The sequence below is a fragment of the Wyeomyia smithii genome, chromosome 2, assembly GCF_029784165.1.
Source record: "Wyeomyia smithii strain HCP4-BCI-WySm-NY-G18 chromosome 2, ASM2978416v1, whole genome shotgun sequence".
In the NCBI taxonomy this organism is placed as follows: Eukaryota; Metazoa; Arthropoda; class Insecta; order Diptera; family Culicidae; genus Wyeomyia; species Wyeomyia smithii.
The window spans coordinates 211,177,957-211,197,624 of record NC_073695.1 but is presented as its reverse complement, the minus strand read 5'-3'; the positions used below and the strand labels follow the sequence as shown (position 1 = coordinate 211,197,624).

Here is a 19,668-nt window from a genome sequence, read left to right as displayed (position 1 = left end):
AATGATTATTAGTAATAACACGGGCGATCTTACCCCGCTGATGCGTTCGATACGGTTGTCCCCTAACTAAATTTTGCATAATTTTTTTAGTAAAATGTGTAGGTAGGCTTGCGAGTTGTTGAGGGCATAAAGTATACTGTCTTCATCATTAAGTTGGGTAACAGACTAAGCATATTTTGACTATTTTGCGACTAAAAATCATTTCTATTAAACTAATTTTACAAACCTTACAGAATTTTTGCATATAACTGAAACTGAGATTGTCAATAGTGGTACTGCTCACTCGCTTCTCGCTTTAAAATGCGTTCGGCACCAACTTTGAAAGCCCATATCTTTTGATGAAAAAAAAACACCACCACGAAATTTTTAGGGTAGTTTCGACATTTTGTCAAAATTACATGTGATTTTTTTCAGATTTTACAGTGCTACTATTGAAAAAATATTTTTTTCTCCAGAAAAAATATTTTCGTAAACTACAACTTAGGATGCATCTGCTGTGGAAATTTCATCAAATTCAATGCAATATTTTTAATGCTATGTCTGTTTAAAAACAATTTTGACCTAAATTTCGAATGACAATAACAACTTGGAAACTTACTCAAATTCAATAAAAATTGGAAAATCAACTTCCCGAGTGAAACTCTTGAAGTTTTTAATACTTATTTGAAAAAATTAAACATCGTGATTTTTAGTGATCCGTTTCACGAATTCTGATTTGCAAGCAACGATAATGGAATCAAATATTCAACGATTGGAGTATATTTTTCCAGAAAAAGCTTTTATAACATTCAAATTTCATGTAGAAACATTTTTGTAAAAAAACATTTGCTTTAAAGTTGGAATTATTGGTGAAATGCGAAGGCCTGTTTTGTATCTTAAACGGAACAGCTTACTTCTGAGACTTCACCGTTTTTTTTTGCCTGTACTTGATATGATGATGGATTTCACATAGGTAGAATTCATAAAAAAAACTTTTGTTAGAGAAAAAATTTTTGCCTTGAAACTGCCCATTCTGTAATGTTAGGAATCGCTGTAGGCGATTAAATTGTCTACCTAAAAATGCTTGAATTCAAAAGCATCTGAAATGAAATGGCTGTTCCGATCGTGATACATATTTTGTTCCGAACATGACACAAATTCTATGATTAAAAAAAATAATATATTTGAATAAATTAACGTTAGATTAGATTAACGTTGGAAATTATTGTCTCTGTAAACTAGACAGATAGATTGTTTCGATGAACACAATTTGTTCAAGATTCAATGCGACATTGATGATGAAAATGTTTAACTGGCTCCGTAAAACATTAATTTGTATTGTGCCGTGTCAAATAAATGTTGTGTGAAAAAAAATGATGAAAATGTGACATGAGAATTTATGTACCACGGAAATAGTCAAAATTGTTATGTCATTTACTAATCTACGAGGCTTCTCTTTTACTGAGAGTTTCGCCTTCATTTCCATCCTAAAACAGTATCATATGGAAGGTAAGGTCTGGTCGCGGTTAAAATAGAAAAGGCAGAATACCGTTCATCTCGTGCCCGTTTGCTGGCTGTTGTGGAATACCGCTAAAGTGCTGAAAATGCTGTTGTGATAACAAGACAACGAGAATAATCCCATGTCATATGCAAATGGCAATCCGCAATGACGAGAAATTAACAAACACAGGGTGACACACCAATGGCACTTTTTAGTACCCCAAAATCATTCAACTGAAGTTGTTCTAGTTGTTGTATAGTGATAAAAACTACACAAAAAGCGAATACATTAAGGTCGCTTTTTACGCGATTTTTTAACGCGGGTTTTTCACGCGGATTCCGGAATTTCCGCGGTTTTTTTTACGCGGATTCAGGAATTCACGCGGTTTTTTTACGCGGCACGTATCCCCCGTGTAAAAAACGACTTTAGTGTATTTAAAATCTCGCTCTTTTGAAACGTCTATAACTAGTTATTGTTTTTCGGCCACTCGTCTAAACGTTGCTAAAAGTTTTTTTCTTTTTGATACATACTCCGAAATAATAACAGTTCTTCATTCTCAATATCTGTTCAATTTTGACAGCTCACGGAGGCGTCATTCGACATGTAGCTGGCGCTGCTGTAAAGTTTAGTTTCACATAGCGTTCACTTACAGATACAAAAGCCTAATAGAAAATTGATAAATTACTGAATTAATTTTGGCTACTTTAGGGAACATTCATAAATGACGTAGGTTTTCTTGAGTTTATCAAAAATTGAAGGATATGCACACAGGTTCGTAGCTATTTAGCGGGCTAGAGGGAACTAAGCCCCTCACGCGTTTGCATTTCCCCTAGCACAGTTTTTCTAATACGTACAAGTGAATTCTGCAACTATTCACGCTATTTTAATCATTCTTTGTATATTTAGTTAATTGTATTACTTTTAAGTTGCTTTCTTCACAAAAAAACGTCTGTCACGCAAAAGATACGGTGCACACATGGCTATAATTGCCGGAATTAAATTTAATAAAATATTTACAATTTTTCGGCGGTACTTTTAAGAATTTCGACAAAGAATATTACACGACTTATTAGTTTAAGGCAGATTGCTTCAATTTGGTGAATGCTCATTAAAATATTGGTGAAAAAAATTACGGAGTTCGATCAGCTATTGGAAAAATATATCAAGATTAATTCCCATCTTATGCCTTTTTATAAATTTCAACATATTCCAAGCCAATATTTCCAAGAAATATTTTTTTTTTTATTCTCGCTTATTTTCCGTCGGTCTTGTTCCGTCACTGTTGTGGCCAATCACCGACGCCCAGGGAGGCGACTCCACACCCAGGACTCTAACTCACGACCCGATTATTAACGGACCGGCGCCAACGGCTTTACTTCCTCATGCGATGGAAGGCGTGATCCCAGAGATTTTTCGCCTCAGAGAATCTTCCGGTGTCGGCTAGGATTGAATCTAGACCAGTTTGGTTGGTTGTGAGTGGATCACGCCACCTCACAACCATCGACACCTATGTCGGCGGTGGGATTCGAACCCAGGCGTCGAGCGTGGTTGGCGGAGACGTTACCAACCACACTAGGCCCCTGCTCCCAAGAAATAATTATAGCTACGCTTTTTTGTAGGAGAGATATTATACATAAATACAATAATTCACACTCATCGACAACAATCCAAAACTAACTCAAGTGACACGTCATTCTGCAGGAGCGTGAAGCGAAGTCAACTATTAATAATCCGCAGTAGACTCCACTCCACTGGATAGCAATAAGTACTCGCCCGTTTCGTGTTTTCCTGTTTACAATCAAATGTGTCCTTTCTGTTGCTTCGCCGTTAATTCACCTGGGGGGTATAATTTAATGATCGCAAAGAACGGACACAGCTCCGACTATGCCATACACGAACACCACGGAACTGAGTTTTACTGAAAACGCAACCAGTGCTAGTGTTGTTATATATTATCACGTGGTGGTTTCGTTCATCCACGTTGTAGGTTTACCATCTAATGTTTTGATACGTTTTGTGTTCCTACCAGCTGGTATTCTGTTTTCTTTTTCTTGCGTCGGTTATTACCTCATTGATCTGGTTTTCGAATGTAGGAGCTATGAAAATATTGGTTATCCGATTCTAGAATTTTAGTTCACTTAGTAAACATCTTCAGGTAGTGTTCGTTAAGTCCAAAATAATAACATTTTTACTAAAAACTCTTATTACAAATTGTGGAATGTTGAACACTGTCAATTGAGCACATTTTCTCCCTCAGAAAAACCATTGCTTTTTTTATTTTGTTCAGAATGAAAACACCGGGCGCCTCCACGGCAATCAATTTTACGATCACCTTGAATCCTGCGATAATAGCTCGTCAACAATTCCACCGAGCCTCCTTGGCACAATACACGATTGTCCCCATATATGTGCATGTCATGACATTAGGCAATTCAAAAGCATTTCCATCACTTCGGTCAAACAATGCCTTCGCAGGCGGGAACATCTGTATCGTACATGTTTTATCAAATTGAAGAATTTGTAGGGGAGCTTGGTTTATTGACAAATACTGCATTACCAATAGTAAAGTTTACAATGTTAATTTTGCGGAGTAGATACACGATTATGTACCACGTAGTTTCGTCAATCCTCTTTCTTTTTTTCATTTGAGAGTAAACATTCTCCTATATTCCCTAGAAAAGTGGGTGAATACCGCCCCCATTAACGGAACTGTTAAAGCAATTCAGCGGCCACGGTGAGAAATTATTAATTCACGACTTAACCTCCACATGATCAATTGTGGCGGCGAGTTTGGCCGATAACATAACGCGTACTAGCGGTGACAATTTTCATTGGCACTATTCCGCCTACTCCATTTATTGCCGGACGAAAGTTTCCGCAATTAGCACTAATGGTGAACCATTTTTTCGGTAATGACGTACGTTCTATGCGTTGTCTAATGAGTTTGTTCGTTTGGCGTTATTTTTGTCACCACAAGAGGCCACTCCGCTGAGTGATTCCTCGAGGCAGTTAGCGCTGCAGCAATTGGGAAATTTAAATGTCAATCGATGCCGCCTTTCGAAAATCATCCGGATTTTGACACTTTTCTTTGCAACTGGTAATTTTACCAGAGGATGGTCAAAAACATCTCAGTTGGGCATTTACCGTTTGGCTTCACCGCGAGAGCTAGCTCGAGAAGGGTTCTAAAAATAATGTGCGGCCCACGGTAGAGCGGCGGCTGAGGATTTTCGCTGGTGATCGCTGCCGGGCGCGGCGTCGTCTTCGAAAGACGGACATATTTTCTCGGTGACGTATTTTTAGAACTGTCGCCGAGGGAAATGGTCTGTGTGCCGCAGCTCTTAGACAGTCAACATGACAAATGTGATCTTACTGCCGAGTGATCTTCGGTTGAGCAACATTACTGGCAGGAGCGGTTCTAATGAGCAACTTTACAATTTTAACACGGGTAGAAGTTGAAAAGTGTATGAAACATACTCTCTAGGTCTTTTTGGTTTTTAATAATAAATGAGCATCGATGACCTCGAATGATTTCGAAACTTTAAGCATGAGCAAATTCCACTACTTCAAACGTGCATTTGACTAACTCTTTTTATTAAAAACTGAGCAATTGCTAATGAGAGTTTCCATTTCAAAGAGTGAAAGAGGTCAAAAAGTTTTTAGCGCTCCAAGTATTTTCAATATACTCCAAACAGTTAAGGGTAAGCCTTTTATAATACTAACGCAAACGACGGATATTAGTACAAATAATAATAGCGTACATACTGATTACTCTTTGTGTATCATCTAAAGCTATCACTAGTGGTAGTTGTATCGTCAAATGCATTCCACAGACGATCATCATCAAATATACAATGCACGATTGAAATCAGTCGCGTTCACGGTCACCCGTCTAACATTTTAGTTTCGGTCACGGCATTATCATCATTCTACTGAATAGATAATGTTGAACGTCCAATTTTTTTTGGATTAAGATAGACTTCATTCGCAAAAGAACTATCATCAAAAACCGATCCATCCGTGAAACTTTTCTTGAAATATTTCAATATCGATTTTTCTGCAATTTAGATGAATGTAAGCGTTTGATGCGGCTTTGTCCTATTATAGCGGGTCTTATCACGCTAATTACCGACCAATAATGAACAGAGAAAATCAGTCAATCGGAACCTATAAATCTTAGAAGGAGCAGATTACATACCTAATACATAATTCAAAGAAAATAGCAGACCAAGCAACACGCTGTTGAACGAGTTTAGCTGTCCCGCTTAACTTGTCAAAATTTGGTGAAATCTTTTACAGTGCAGCCAACTTTCGGTGTTTTTTTTATATTAAATACCCGCATGTCATTTTGAAATAAACTTCGAGCATTTATTTGTTGACATTTACCGCGTCATTAGGGTTATGAATATAAATTGAAGATCACTTTCTATTATGCATTTTAATAACATTCCGTATTGCACTAAATCCCAAATTCGCTGATATTTATTATTAAACTAGCGATTTTTACCTTCGAAACACAAACCACTAAATGGCTCAATTTGCAGTAGAGCGACTAAAACACTGATAGAATTGTAAACTACGGACAGTGTGCAAAAAGTGTCTTAACTATGTACTATGGACGGCGCTAACACCACTTAATTCTTTTAGTGCTGTGTTCTTTTTTTCTTCGTGAGTCCAATGCTTGCCTGATTGTGTCTCGTTAGACTCAATGTTCCATTTATTGCTATGTTTAATCGCGTTTTTTCGCGGAACTCGATGATGAGTAGACACATATCACTTTGTGACGCTTTACATATTTTCTGCTCCGATGTTGTTGCATTCACTATTTTCACTGCTAGCTCTATTCTGCGTATGTTTTCGATACTGAGAAAGTTTGCCAAAGCACTTTCCACAGTATTCAGAGTGGCCACCGGTCTGCACGGCGAATATCGTCCCAGCGAGGTGTCGGGAGAATTTGCTGATTTTCTCTATAAGACTTTGATGCCTCCCAGTTCCCCGGACCTCAATCCTTCGACTTTTTTGTATTTTCATTTTTTAACACATTTTAAGTGTATTCGAACTTATTGAACACCCTGTAGACGTACACTACATTAGTTTGAAATCACTTCACTAAGTATTGTGGCACCCAATTCGAATGTTGGAGCCTCCGAAAAGTTTAGCATCATCTAAAGTGGGTAGATTTATGTCCCTCTATCTCGTGATTCCTCCGTTGTGGTCCTCAGAATAATTTGGAATTCCGCCACGACGCATATTCATTTCGTGAATCCACCTATCTCAAGAGTTGCGGATTTCAGCGAAATTTAGAACAATGGCTTCTAGTTGGTAAACAGTTTGGTATGGAACATAACTTCTACGTGGCGCTAGTGTGCATGTAGTTTTGAATATTTTGAACTGAATTTATCTCGTGAATACAACCGCTTATATAGATACGGTCCTCGGAAAAGTTGTTAAGAAAGGGTTTAAAAAAAGTTTTGGTTGGCTAATAGCTTAATCCGGAATTCGGCCACAACGTAACTCTAGTGTGCATTGAACTGCTTAGAAAGTTGCGGTCTTCAGCAAAGTTATTTGGGAGGTCAAAGGATTCTCTTTTATGGCTAGCCACGGTATGCGTTCAGTTTTCTGTATTATGAATTAAATTTATCTCGATAGTCAAATTACTTAGAAAGCTACAGTATCCTGGAGCTCAGCGATTAAAATTTCTCAAGAGAAATTAAGGCATTTTTTGCATTGAAACGATTCTATAGGGCGCTTTTGACCACAGATTTTCTTTTTATTACAAACTTGAATTACTATTCTTTAAGAAACTTTGTAGGAAGTGAGAATCGCGGAATAAGTTAAGGTCAAAATACGAAGAGTTGCGTGCACAGTAGCACCACATAGAGGTAGCATTTCACACTAAACTGCCCGCCTACCAGAATCCCGCTGGCTAAACCTTATTGTGAGATAAATTAAGGAAAAAAATGCTAGGAATAGCATTCACACTAACGCCACGTGTTGGTGAAATTCTGCTCTCAACTTTCCATAATCCAGAAGCTCTTGACGTTGGTGAAGATTGTAACTTACTAGAAAGTCAAAATTCCGGAATCGTGAGAAAAGTAATATTCAAAATATGACGATTTTCGTGCTCCTTAGCACTTTTTTTTGTATGGACTTCCTCACTGTGACCAAAATGTAGATCTATTGTGAGATATGACCGGGTGTCTGCTGTATCCCGCACTTCTATTATAGCAATACCGCTATTGAGAAGTGGTATGCTTATCATTATTGTTTATCAGTGCTTGTGGATAACGTGATACCCTTCCTTTTACACGCTTACTGTTCTACTATACCGATGCTCGTTCCTCGTGCCAAATATCACCAATTATAATTCCCTGGAAGTTTCGTCGTGCGTCCTTCTGGCCAGTTTTATTAATAAAAGGGACTTATGTTTTTGTTAAGAGGAAGTCCCGCAAAGGTGTTATAGATTTCAGCTTAAAGGAAGAGTGAGTGGTGGGGAGCCTGAGAATGAACCCATACTTTAAAGTCCAGTTTTGACATCGATTGGCCTGATTCTACTAAAATTTGAACCTACGACCATCCGCTTGACAAAGCAGACCTTGCGGCTACGCAGCTCCCCTCTCCTTAGCGCTACATAATGGCAGAATTTTCCACTAAACTGTCGATCAACCATCTTCTGAACAGTGGCGTCGACTTGGTGGTGCGGAGGCAGTCAAACCCTTACATTGCTAAGTACACAACCACTCGGCGTGCGCCACCTATCTATTTTCTGGATTAACTAACATCCAACTTATCAACGCTCATTTTTCCATTGAAAAATTCGTTTTCTGAATGGTCTGTTCTGTTCTAGCGAGTAAGTTCTCTCTTTCTCTTACTTCCGCTTTGTCTTAGATTACACAGGAGGTGAATAGGCCTTTGCACTCTGGGAAAAAATGAACCCAAATTCCCACTAATTAGAAGCCGCTGGGCTGGCAACCTGCAATATAACATTTCTTATGTAAAATTGCTCAACAAACCGCTTGGTAATATTTTCATTCTGTGCAGGGCACGGGAAAGTGTCCATATTTTCAAAAATACACAAAAATAGGGTGAAAAGGGGCACAATAAACCATTTCCCGTGCACTGCTCAAAAGAAAACCGATTTCACATTTCCACTAAATAATCGCCGCTGGGCTAACAACTTAAAATATAGCATTTGTTATGTAAAATTGGTCAACAAATCGATAGAAGATGGTTTCATTTTGGGCAGGATACGGAAAATGGTCTATTTTGCCCAATTTCACCCTATTTTTGCATATTTTTCGAAATATAGAACCTTTCACGTGCCCTGCACAGAATGAAACTATCTTCAATCGATTTGTTGACCAATTTTACATAAGAAATGCTATATTCTAGGTTGCCAGCCTTCTAACTAGTGGGAATTTGGGTTCATTTTTTCCCAGTGTGCATTGCTTGAAATTATTTTACCCTCACTTTTTGACAGACACTGGTAACCTCATTAACGATTTGTAATTCGCGTTTTTTTCTGGTGGAGCAATCGTGTCCCCTTTACTTCTGTGTATTACTAAAGTGGCGACAGATGTCAAAATTGGAGTAAAATTACCTGTCAGTGTCATTTCAATCAAGCAAACAACTCATTAAACTCATGCGGTAAAAAGAAAAAGGATGTTCAGTGTTATGATTGTTACCAGCGATACCACGGATGACATTGCGCAACTCCACAGAAACATACAGGCACTCTACTGTCATCGTAACTGGTTTACGTCATAATTTTTCACAGTTTCCTACTGCGCCGTTCAATGGATGCATATATCACTCTCTTAATCTATGTGGATAGTACTCTTTTGCAATTATTACACTATGAGTAAAGTTTTTTCGGAGCTTTAGAAGCAGTGTACGCCTTTTTGGTGATTTGAAACAACGTTGAGATGTACTGTGAAGTAATGCAGGCGTAAAACGGTTTCTCGATTACGCGCTTGAGTAGCCGCCGAGCTGCAGTCAAAGCTGTAACTTTGATGGCTTCATTGAAGCTTTACAACTTCTTTGTGATTCAACAGGAAATATCAACACGAGAGGTACCGCGCAAGGGATCATCCATAGTATGTGCCGCATCAGATCCAATTTAACTAATACCCGGTGAAACAGCTCGTACGAATGTTTGGACAAATTTATACAAGAATTTATTGCTCGTGGGAAAGGTATCAATGGGGTCATGAGGCTTTTTGCAGCTATTCAGACTAAAACTCTTATTCTTGCGAATGAACAATAATTAGAAAAAAATGTTCGAGAGCTGTCATTATTCTAAAGCTTGGTTTCGGGACAAGATCTTCTTGGGTTTCTCGAAGATTCCGAAGACATCGCTGCAGAAATAACAGCAGAGAACGTTCTCAATTAAAGTTCACGCGAAATACTCGTGTTTATCGTGGAGAGGAATTTCGTGAAAATAAAGGCGTTTTACAAAGCAGTCTCTCCTGAATAATTTCTCGATCTTGTCTGTTGAAAACGAACTAACCAAAGCGAGCGATCGAGTAAATTGTCATTATCATTGATTTAAATAAAGTGTTTTATTCATTCCTACAGTATATCAAAATCTTTAGAAAATATTTGCATTTTGTTTTTACCATACCATTGAATTTTGAATGTGTTTCCGGAGAAGGTAGGACGTGCAATCAAACAGTTCCGCTTCGGGTGTAGAAGCTCCACTCGACGCCACTGCTTTTGAATAAGTTTGTTGAAGACCGCAACTGCTGCCGGAATCAGGAAATTAGCCAAGGTGATAAAACTGAGAATTGCATGCTCCTTAGTGAAACGTGCGTGCACTTTTCGTTTTGTACCGCTTATCTTCCTCTGCACAGTGGAACTGTCAACTCAATCCGCTATTTTCTTCCACCGTTTATGTAAATCAGCTGTTTTCCTTATCGTTCTGCCTCTTTTCTGCAACTTCCTGTTGGTTATCACCCAATATTTTTCAATTGGACCAGAATCAGGGCAGCCCACCCAGAGTTTTTCGATGATATCATTTCCATTCTCCTCGTACCAATTCATGTCTTCCCGGCTGTTGTAGCCGCAGGCTAAGTCAGTCCAGAACTTCACCAGACCGTCATGTGATTGGATGAACGGCAAAGTCCGCTTCTTGGGGCATTGTGCCTTGTACATTTAGCTGCGGTGATGAAATCCTTGGTTTTTCGCCACAGCTGCAAATCCCCTGTCACACCATCAGTTTCCGAGCGAACTTGTCAGCAAACACAAATTTAAACCGCTTTTCGACATCACCCTTGCGCTTGGACAAATAGAATTTTTATCCTGGGGCTGAGTGAAATCTATTTTTAGATATCCCAAGTAACAATTCTATAGCTACTTGGTTTTCTATCGGTTTCATCACAGCAATGAATATTACCAACGGTTTTATGGCGGTTAAACCCGTTGCCAAAAACAGCAAGTCGTAATGAACACTGATAGCTGTCAATAAAACTCTAATAAAACAACAATAAAACCGGCAAAGGTCAATGCGATTTTGCTTTATTATTGGTTTTATTATTACTATCTATTGCCCCATAAAACCACCCCAGCTTGCTGTCATATAACATAGAAACCAGTTTTATTGCGGTCATTCACATGCCCAGTTTTAACCTGTCAAACTTGTAAACAAATATATGCAGGCAATGATATACATACAGGTGAGACAAAAGTGGCTTAGTTGGTTAAGTGTGATGCAGAATTCTGTCGCAGTCTCCGTAAAATGTGTGTAAAATGGTTTAGAGCATCTTGCAGCGCATTTGTGAACATTGATGACGTAGAACTCCAAAAATCTAATAAAGTAACACGGCAAACTTAGTACATTTCGGTAGTTTTTTTAAATTTTATCGCCAGTTTGTCTTGTTTTGGTTGAAAATAATTTCCTATGTCGTTAAATTATGCGTCCTTAAAAATAAGGTAGGGGCAAGACACTATTGATATATTTCGAAATATATTCAATATTCAATTAAACTAAGTATGTATCGTTGCATTTTTCGTGCACCTCTCTATTTATATCAAAGCTCGTTGATTACTTATTATCGTCGGTGTGATGTCAGAATTATCATAAAAAATAAAGTTGTGTAGGCCCCAGGGATTTACCATATTTTTCTATAATAATACAGGCATCCAACCTTCACCGCACCTTATAACATATACTAACACATAACATAACGTATACAACATATATCATTGAACTACACACCAAAATTTCTTTTTATGGTTCAGCAAAGTACATTGCTGAAAGTGTATCAGCAAATCACTTGTTTACTGAATCACAGCATTTTTTTCAAAAGTTTACTGTAATTCAGTTCTACAATTTACTGAATTTCGTTCAATAATTTTATTTTTGCTGTAAACCAGTATTTCATTGATAAATTTACTGAAAACCAGTAATCGATTCAGTGATTCGCGAAAATACAGCAAATCTATTTGCTGAACAGAAAACAGTAAAAGAATGTTTGCTTGAATCCAGCGAAAGAATTGATATGTCAAAATATTTTACGTCAAGCTGTCATTAGTAAAACGCGCCAAATCGCTGTGCAGCTGGTACGGGATCATCGCTCAGCTCCTGATAGCGGATATGGGACCATTGCTAAGTCACTGTTGGGCTAGATGAACTTAAAGGTTGAAATGATAATCATACATCTCTAGTTCAACAGTAATTTGGCTATGATCCGATGGGCGGATGGAAGCTGGTGGCTGAGGAAAACATGGTTCCCTTGAACTAACTGGTTAACCAGTAAATTGATTTATGCTTTGCTGAATGTACAGCAAATTGTCATAGCTGACAACCAGCAAGTTGTATTTTGTTTTACTGAACATGCAGCAAACGATCTGTCACTTTTATGCAAATGAGCATTACTTAATAATCGGCAAATTTCATTTTGCTGAACAGATTGCTGGAAACACAGCACACCAAAAATCAGCAAAATTTTGCTGGTTTCCAGCAATAAAAATTGGTGTGTAGGCTTATTGCGGCTACGACTGATACCAACTAATTACCAACCGCGCAATATTGATATTTTTGAAACTTTTTATAATCTTGAAACGAAAATCGAATCGACGTCTGACTAACAAATAAATTGCATATCCAAAGTTGATTTTGATCTATCTCTGTATTGAAGAACACGGCTAGATCTTTTTTCTGAAAAACTGAGCTGAAACAATCCAAATAATTTTTGCTAACAATGAGATCATTTTTGGAAGCCCGTACTATTTTGATGGCGCATAAATTTTAAGCGCCTATGTTCTCAAAATGCACGACAAAATTTCATGCGCATATGCTTGAGAGCTACAAAACCTACCAAAACCCCTCCTTATTCCTTATCTTCCTACAATATCACCATCAAATAAAATCGATTGCACGATGATAACCAACACAGGTGAAACATTTCTCCCGCGATGAGAGATTTCCTTATTAAAAAAAGTGGTGTGATGTTCTGGTGTGTGTGCAGGAACGGCACAACAAATCAACTTATTACGGTTGCTGTCGAGCAATGAAAAGTTGATTTGGATTTATTGTGGCAAGTAGCAGAGCGCAATACTGCAACCAAACTTATTGCGCTCTTAAAGAGGTAATGCCAGCTGCTTATAGTATGCGGTACTCTTTCCATGTGGTTTTAAAGCAGTTTTATTGCCATTCTTATAATTGCTTCAATAAGCTTGGCCAGGGTGGGCCACCTGGCTGTAAAGCAAACTTATAGTGGTTATCAGAAGGTTCTGATAGTATTTCTAGTTTTAACAGCAGTTTTGCGAAATTGGTCATGAAAACCGCTAAAAGAATGCAACGAGATTCTGCTTGAGAGTCCTGTTGGGGTGCTTGCTGGCGTGGAACGACCGCAAGCCTTCACGCCGGAAAATTCGTCGAACTGTGCTGTGCGGTGCCGAGCACTTCTTTGCCAAATCGCGCAGGATGATCCCAGGGTTCGTCCGAACTCTGCAGCTGCTTGTCAATCGTTCCATTTCTGTGCTTGCTGTGATCAGCGCGATCCAGCGTTAAAGTTTCATTGAATCGTTTCAATCACGTCACGTGCGTCACGTTCAATCACGTGCACGTCAGATTTTCAACGTGAGTGTGCAACATTTTTTCACGTCTTCCACGTTCCATTGTCGAGAACATTTGATTCACTGACTCGAATTTGATGAAACTTTCACCACTATGTAAACAAACCTTCCTCATCACTGCGCTGGCATTGGTTTCTCGTAACTGCCACAAGAGGCGTAAATAGAAAGCTTCGATCAAATATTAAATGGATCTAACTTTACGTATGGCGATACTACCACTGCTAAATATTCTGTTACTGTAGTAATTTTATTGGGTATAACACTTGACACAACTGCTTATTCGTTATTCAAATTTTTACACTAATCGAAGATTGCTTTAAATTTGCACAATATTAATGTGATTTCGCACCATTTAACTTTTATGTGTAGTAAATTAATGTAATAGTAAGCGCTGATCGTTCCTGCTAATATTTATTAATCAAATTTAATTGATAATAAAAGGTTTAGACGTTTACTTCTTACTTTTACAATTTATTGATGTAATTTTTTAACATTATTGAAACTTTGGCATTTCCCGTTATCTGATTTAGAAATATAAACTGATTTTGATCAAATCTTTGGGAATCTTTTAAAACTTTAGCGGAAGCGAAATTTCTGGTCAAATGATTAAACCTTATAAGATTTCTGTTTCGCTATAAAACACAATGATGATAAATTAAATTCTCTGCCACAATTGACTTCAAATCCGATGCCCACTGAAGCCGATTTAATCTTTCACCGACTTCTTAATGAAACTCTTACGTCGAGAGGTGGCCAAAAATATCGTAACTCTCGTCAGCAAATAACTTTTCCACCGCCCTTTTTTATGCTTGAGCACAAATCACAAAATATTTTTCAACATCCGCACCGCATTAAAACTAATAAGACGACGAATATTTAAATGATTCATTTCAATTATGACCTGGAGCGCTTCCAAGGTGCTATTTATGTCGTTTATTAAATCTCCCACGTACGCGTTTCGCTAATTTATGATTGACTTCTTGAAACTGACGTCTAGTGGAATAGGGAGGGAAACTGATCTAGTTGGCGGTACACCCTTCAGCACTAACGCTAACATCCAATATTCTGATGATAGCGAGGAAGCATTACAAGGAACGTTGCATGTTTCTTTCTTAGCAAACTCATACACAGTCGCTCCCATTGACCGCACAGCCGTAAGCACTTTTTAACTCCTTCTTTCATTTCAATAAGTGAAAGAAAGGCAGCCCCCCACAGAACAAAGCGAAGAAGAAAAGAACGAATGGGATGGGCGGAAAATCTCAACGCCCGTCCACCACCGGGCATCGCAGCCAATCGGCAGCAACAGCACGGATGGGAGACAAAATGACGACCGTGGTGATAATTGACGACAACAACTGGATTAACTACGGTGCCGCTGCTACCACCCCGCTTCACCACTTTCGTCCATTTTGCTCGGCCGCATATAATTGCCGGGGGAGGGTGGTTGACGATGGGACTTTAGGTACTTATTGAATGGAACGAGTGCAGCACACAACAATGGGGCCCCCTGAAGCCACTTCTCATTTGTCGTGATTTCTTTTTAAGCTTCTTCAGTCTTGTTTCTCGGCTTAGCAGGCATTGTTGATCGCAAGCAAGCAGGCAAGATTGATGATTGTTTTCTGGTTCTGTAAGTTTGCCATTGCGATTGAATTCGATAGAGGCGGTTCTATTTTGGGGTTAATTTTTTTTCAATATATCATTAGGAGACAGTTAGAAATTGGCTGTCAAAATGACAGCTCTTCTATTATCATGTAACTTTTGCGCTTCTAGTTTAAATACACCGGCAGTATTTTGTGTTTACATTTAATCTCTTACGTGTGTGTGTCGTTTGTACAAACTGTGTTACATGCCACTAAGATTCACTTCGATTTCCCGAACAAAATCGTTTCAGTTGACACAGTTGAGTCCTGCCAGAGAAAAAAAAACATACACAAGAAAGTTGGACCTTATCCAAAGTCTGTACCCAACCAAGCGTCCGAAACGATCCGTGCGCAGATAGACAAAGTACGAAACGCAGATATTAGATAGTGCGAGGATTAAACTCAGTGTGCGTGTTTGTTATCCATTTGTTCTGTTGTTTACCACCATATTTGTTTTGTTTCGATTTTCTTCTTATTTACTGCTGATGCTGTTGTTTGTTTTTATTTTTGTTATAATTAATTATTTCAGTTGGTTTTTCGTTTTGTGTTCTATGTTTCTTTTTCGGAAGGTTAGGCTTTCTGGTGAACCTGTATTAGATGTTCTAATCTAGAGGAAACACAAACATGTATCTCTGCTCTGCGTGCCACTGATGATTTCATTAGTTTCTGACTGTTTTTTTTTTCTCACAAAAATATGTACAACCAAAAAAAAAACAACACTCCAAACTATTGCAGCTTACTGATCGATAGTGAAAGTGAGCGAGGATAATCTTAGTTTTCATACCGTTTTTTTCTGTTTGGGCGTTATTTTTCTTCGTTTTACTTCTTTTTTGATTTCAATAACTTAATCCAAAGTTTGCCGTTTTGGATGTGCGAGTTTAGTGCTCTTCTTTGATTGTAGTGTGTTGCTATTTGCCAGCTTTGTAGTAATCAATGCGTTTGTTTTTTTTCTGTTTGTTTGTGTACACCCACAGAGTTCCACCGTCGTACATCTATGGAGCACCATATTTCGGCAGCACCACAGCCGCGGGAACAACTGGAGCGGCGGCCGCATCCGGATTAGTGCAGATACCAGCCACTCAGCTGTCGCATGCCGCTGCGATCGCTGCTGCTACCAGTCAATTCTATGAATATCAGGTAAGTTTTTTTTCTACTGATCTCAGCAATCAGAATTTTTATTGATTGTTTTTGTTGTTCATTTTAGAATGCTGTTGCTGCAGCCGCTGCTGCACCCTATCCGGGCCAGTACAGTGGGTTCGAAGCGTATCCGTACGCCGCTGCTGCCGGCGCTACAGGTAGGCTAATCAATGGTCATTCTAATGGTAAGTTTCATGGCTCTAATGGTAATACTATTCCGCCAGCTGGAGCTGCTGCTGCGGCCGCTCAGTACATGGCGGCACCGTACACGTATGCCACTCTGCCACAAGCGGGAGCCGCAGCCGCCGGTGGATTTCCCGGACTGTCGCCATATCAGAATGCGGCCAACGCTGCGGCCGCTTCCGCCCTGCAGGAGGCTCGACTTCAATAATATTTACCCAAGGCATCCTCTGCGGTGTCGCTATTGACATTGCTTGGGGGCGTTGATAAAATCTAGACCATCGCAAGCACACTCTAGCGGTGGTAGTGATCAAGCTGGAAACGTCACCCGAACGCATTGGCGCAGCAAATAGCAGACAGAGAGACAGAGAGCGGCAGCAGCTAGTTTAGCTAGGCAGTTCTTTTTAAAAATAGATATTATGTAGTACTTATGCAAATAGTAGTTCTTAAGTAATCAATTATTTACCTATCGAAAGATTATTATTATTATTCTAATTAATATTGAAATCATGAATTAACCTATTTATTGTAAACTAGTTTTATACGGCCGGAACTTATTATTTACCAAGTAATAAAAATAAAAACAAAGCTCAACTCTAAGACATATGAATCTAAAGATTAACCATCCTTCGATTATTATCATTACTATTATTATTATTATCCTTAAAACTTAGTTGTAAATTATTCTACTGAACACGATTGTAATGCAGCTATCTTCTGCATACAAACATATTTTTAAATGAAATGCTTAATATCAATCAACATGAGAACCCAAAATACAAAAGCAATACATTTCAACTGACATCAACTGACCCAACACGGAACCAAAACTATCAGAATGGTACATTTACTTAATCAAATCATTTGCCTACAAAACAAACGCTGCAGTCTATGCTTTGTACTAAATGCATGCATGTATAAAAAATATTTTGCCAGGCAGTTAGTGATCCAACGGAAAACCTTTCATATATTAGAAAATTTATTTTGTTTTCTATCGCTGAATACACCGTTGGCTGAGGAAATGAACATAATAACCTATTTCTTTCATTATTAAATAACCATTAGTGATATTTATCAATTATAAAGTCTACTATTAACATAATAAAATTAACTATTTATACAATGACAGAAAGAAGAGAAGAAAAAAATACTTCAAATGAAAAAATGAAATAAGCAACAACAAAAACCACGACTTATTTTGTTAACTACTGGGAAACATCAAACTCTCTCTCAAACCTATAAAAAACCCCAAAAAAAACGTCAGATTAAAATACAAAGAGGATTTCAACGCAAATCGTCTGTGGAGTTGGTTGTTTAGGAAACTTTTTAAACATGAAACCTTCCTAAAAAATTAGACGTCTATTTGACAAGGGCCACCGTCTTTTGGATTAACAAAAATTTGGTCAAACAATGAAATGTGGCAATTTGTTTGAATTGTCATATATATATAGTGAGGTAAACTTGGCCCGTTTTCGAGAAGACTTCTAATGTTGCCAATGACTGGGTGAATTAGCGTGAAATCCCTCGCGAGCATTCAATCTATCATCTCTGTAGCTCATGTTTTCCGAAGCGCGTCATCGTGATCGTATTTAATTTTTTTTTTAAATAAGTTCTTTTCTAGTGAAACAAACCGTCACCAACAAGTTCTTTTTTGTTGAATAATTGCTAGCGAAACACGAAGAAGAAAAGGCGAAAACACAAGATGAATCGAAATCTAGTCAAATGTTTTGTGTGTGGATTATTTATTTTGTTAATAGATCATATTTAGTGCAAGTCAAGTAAACCAGCGCAATCACTGAAGAAGAAAAGACCCATCCCCCAGTTTGTTTTCCATTTTGTCGTTATTCAGAACATGATTTCATTTTGATTTCATCCTAGGTTACCTCCTCCAAGCGCCGATTTCTGATTTGATCTTTCTAATCGAGAAAAAGAGACTTTTTCAGAACCATAATCATACACACAGAATTATAACCTCAAATAGCTTAACAAAAAAAAAAGTACAGCAAATAAGCAGCAGGTACAAGATAGATTATCGCCCAACCGATAGACTCGACCCAAGCAAAAACAAAAAAAAAACCGGCGAACGAAATAAGTAGTGAAGCTAATAAAATCTTATCAAAAATTGTGCCTTTTCGTGCTGAAATTTGAGCGGAAAAAATTACACCGAAGGAAATAGCATAACGGCTCCTACGTGGCACCTCCCGTATTGAATAGCATTTTATCATGGAGAAGGAGTTGAGTAAATAAAAACGAAGCGCACCACCAAATTTTGACAATATAGAGTTAAACGATACAAACATTAACAAAAAAAAAAAGAAACGTAAAGGTAGAGTAATCTCCGTAGCGAATCTTTTAACAGAAAGACGTATTTTAACAAACCTTTTTAGAAGTAAACGAGGTAGAACACACGATTTTTTGGTTTAAAAAACAAAAAAATAAGCTAGAAGAAGCTACTCCAACAGTTATTGCAAAACTCAAATACTGAAAAAGTCCTCTTGGCAGTAGATTGTCGCAGAAAGACAAAGAAACCTAACACACCGAAGAACGCAGTAAAGAGTCCCATCTGAACATGGAATAAACGTTAACATCTTTTGAATGATAGAGAGATATAGGAAAAACCCACTCAATCTTTTTTCGTTCGTTTCAAACAACTCGCTTTCTCGAATCTCTTTTGGTCAACTGCAGCCAGCATGCGCGCAGCAGTCGCGAAAATCGTCGTTTTTGTTGAAAATATATTTTCAAATTTTCCCCCTAGTGGAAACATTTGCTGAAAATTCGATAACAATTAAAAAAAAACTGAAGGAATAACAAGAAAACGAAGAATAGCAATAACAGTGTCTAGTGGTTAAGTTTAAATTGAAGCAGAAAAAAATATTATTGAAAATAAAGGAATCTCATTATTGCAATTGAAGGCAAACAAACAACCTATTCGAAGGGCACCGCAATCGACGGTGGCTATTTTAAACCTGTAAAAAGTTATGCAGAGAAGAAAACGAATATTTGTTTAAGGTGAAAGTATTTTATACTTGACAGAAAAGAAGTAAAAAAAAATACTAAAAAACTGAAAGTTTAGACGGAAAAGCCCGTACGAATGGAGCAGCGCGTTCTGAAGAGAAAACACTCGTTTCAATGACAAACGGAAAATATCAATTACTT

At 38.0% G+C, this 19,668-nt stretch overlaps 1 protein-coding gene across 3 annotated transcripts in view; it reads left to right on the top strand.

The window, feature by feature from the left end:
• The window catches only part of LOC129720174 (RNA-binding protein 24-B-like), a 183,915-nt gene extending 164,638 nt beyond the window's left edge, over positions 1-19,277 (top strand). For all 3 annotated transcript variants that reach the window (XM_055671612.1, XM_055671613.1, XM_055671611.1), the window contains exons 5-7: positions 16,170-16,332; positions 16,400-16,490; positions 16,557-19,277. In XM_055671612.1, the coding sequence (XP_055527587.1) occupies positions 16,170-16,332; positions 16,400-16,490; positions 16,557-16,723 (421 nt within the window). In that variant the 3' untranslated portion in view covers positions 16,724-19,277. The remainder of the gene's footprint in view (positions 1-16,169; positions 16,333-16,399; positions 16,491-16,556) is intronic.
• Positions 19,278-19,668: the final 391 nt, after the last annotated feature.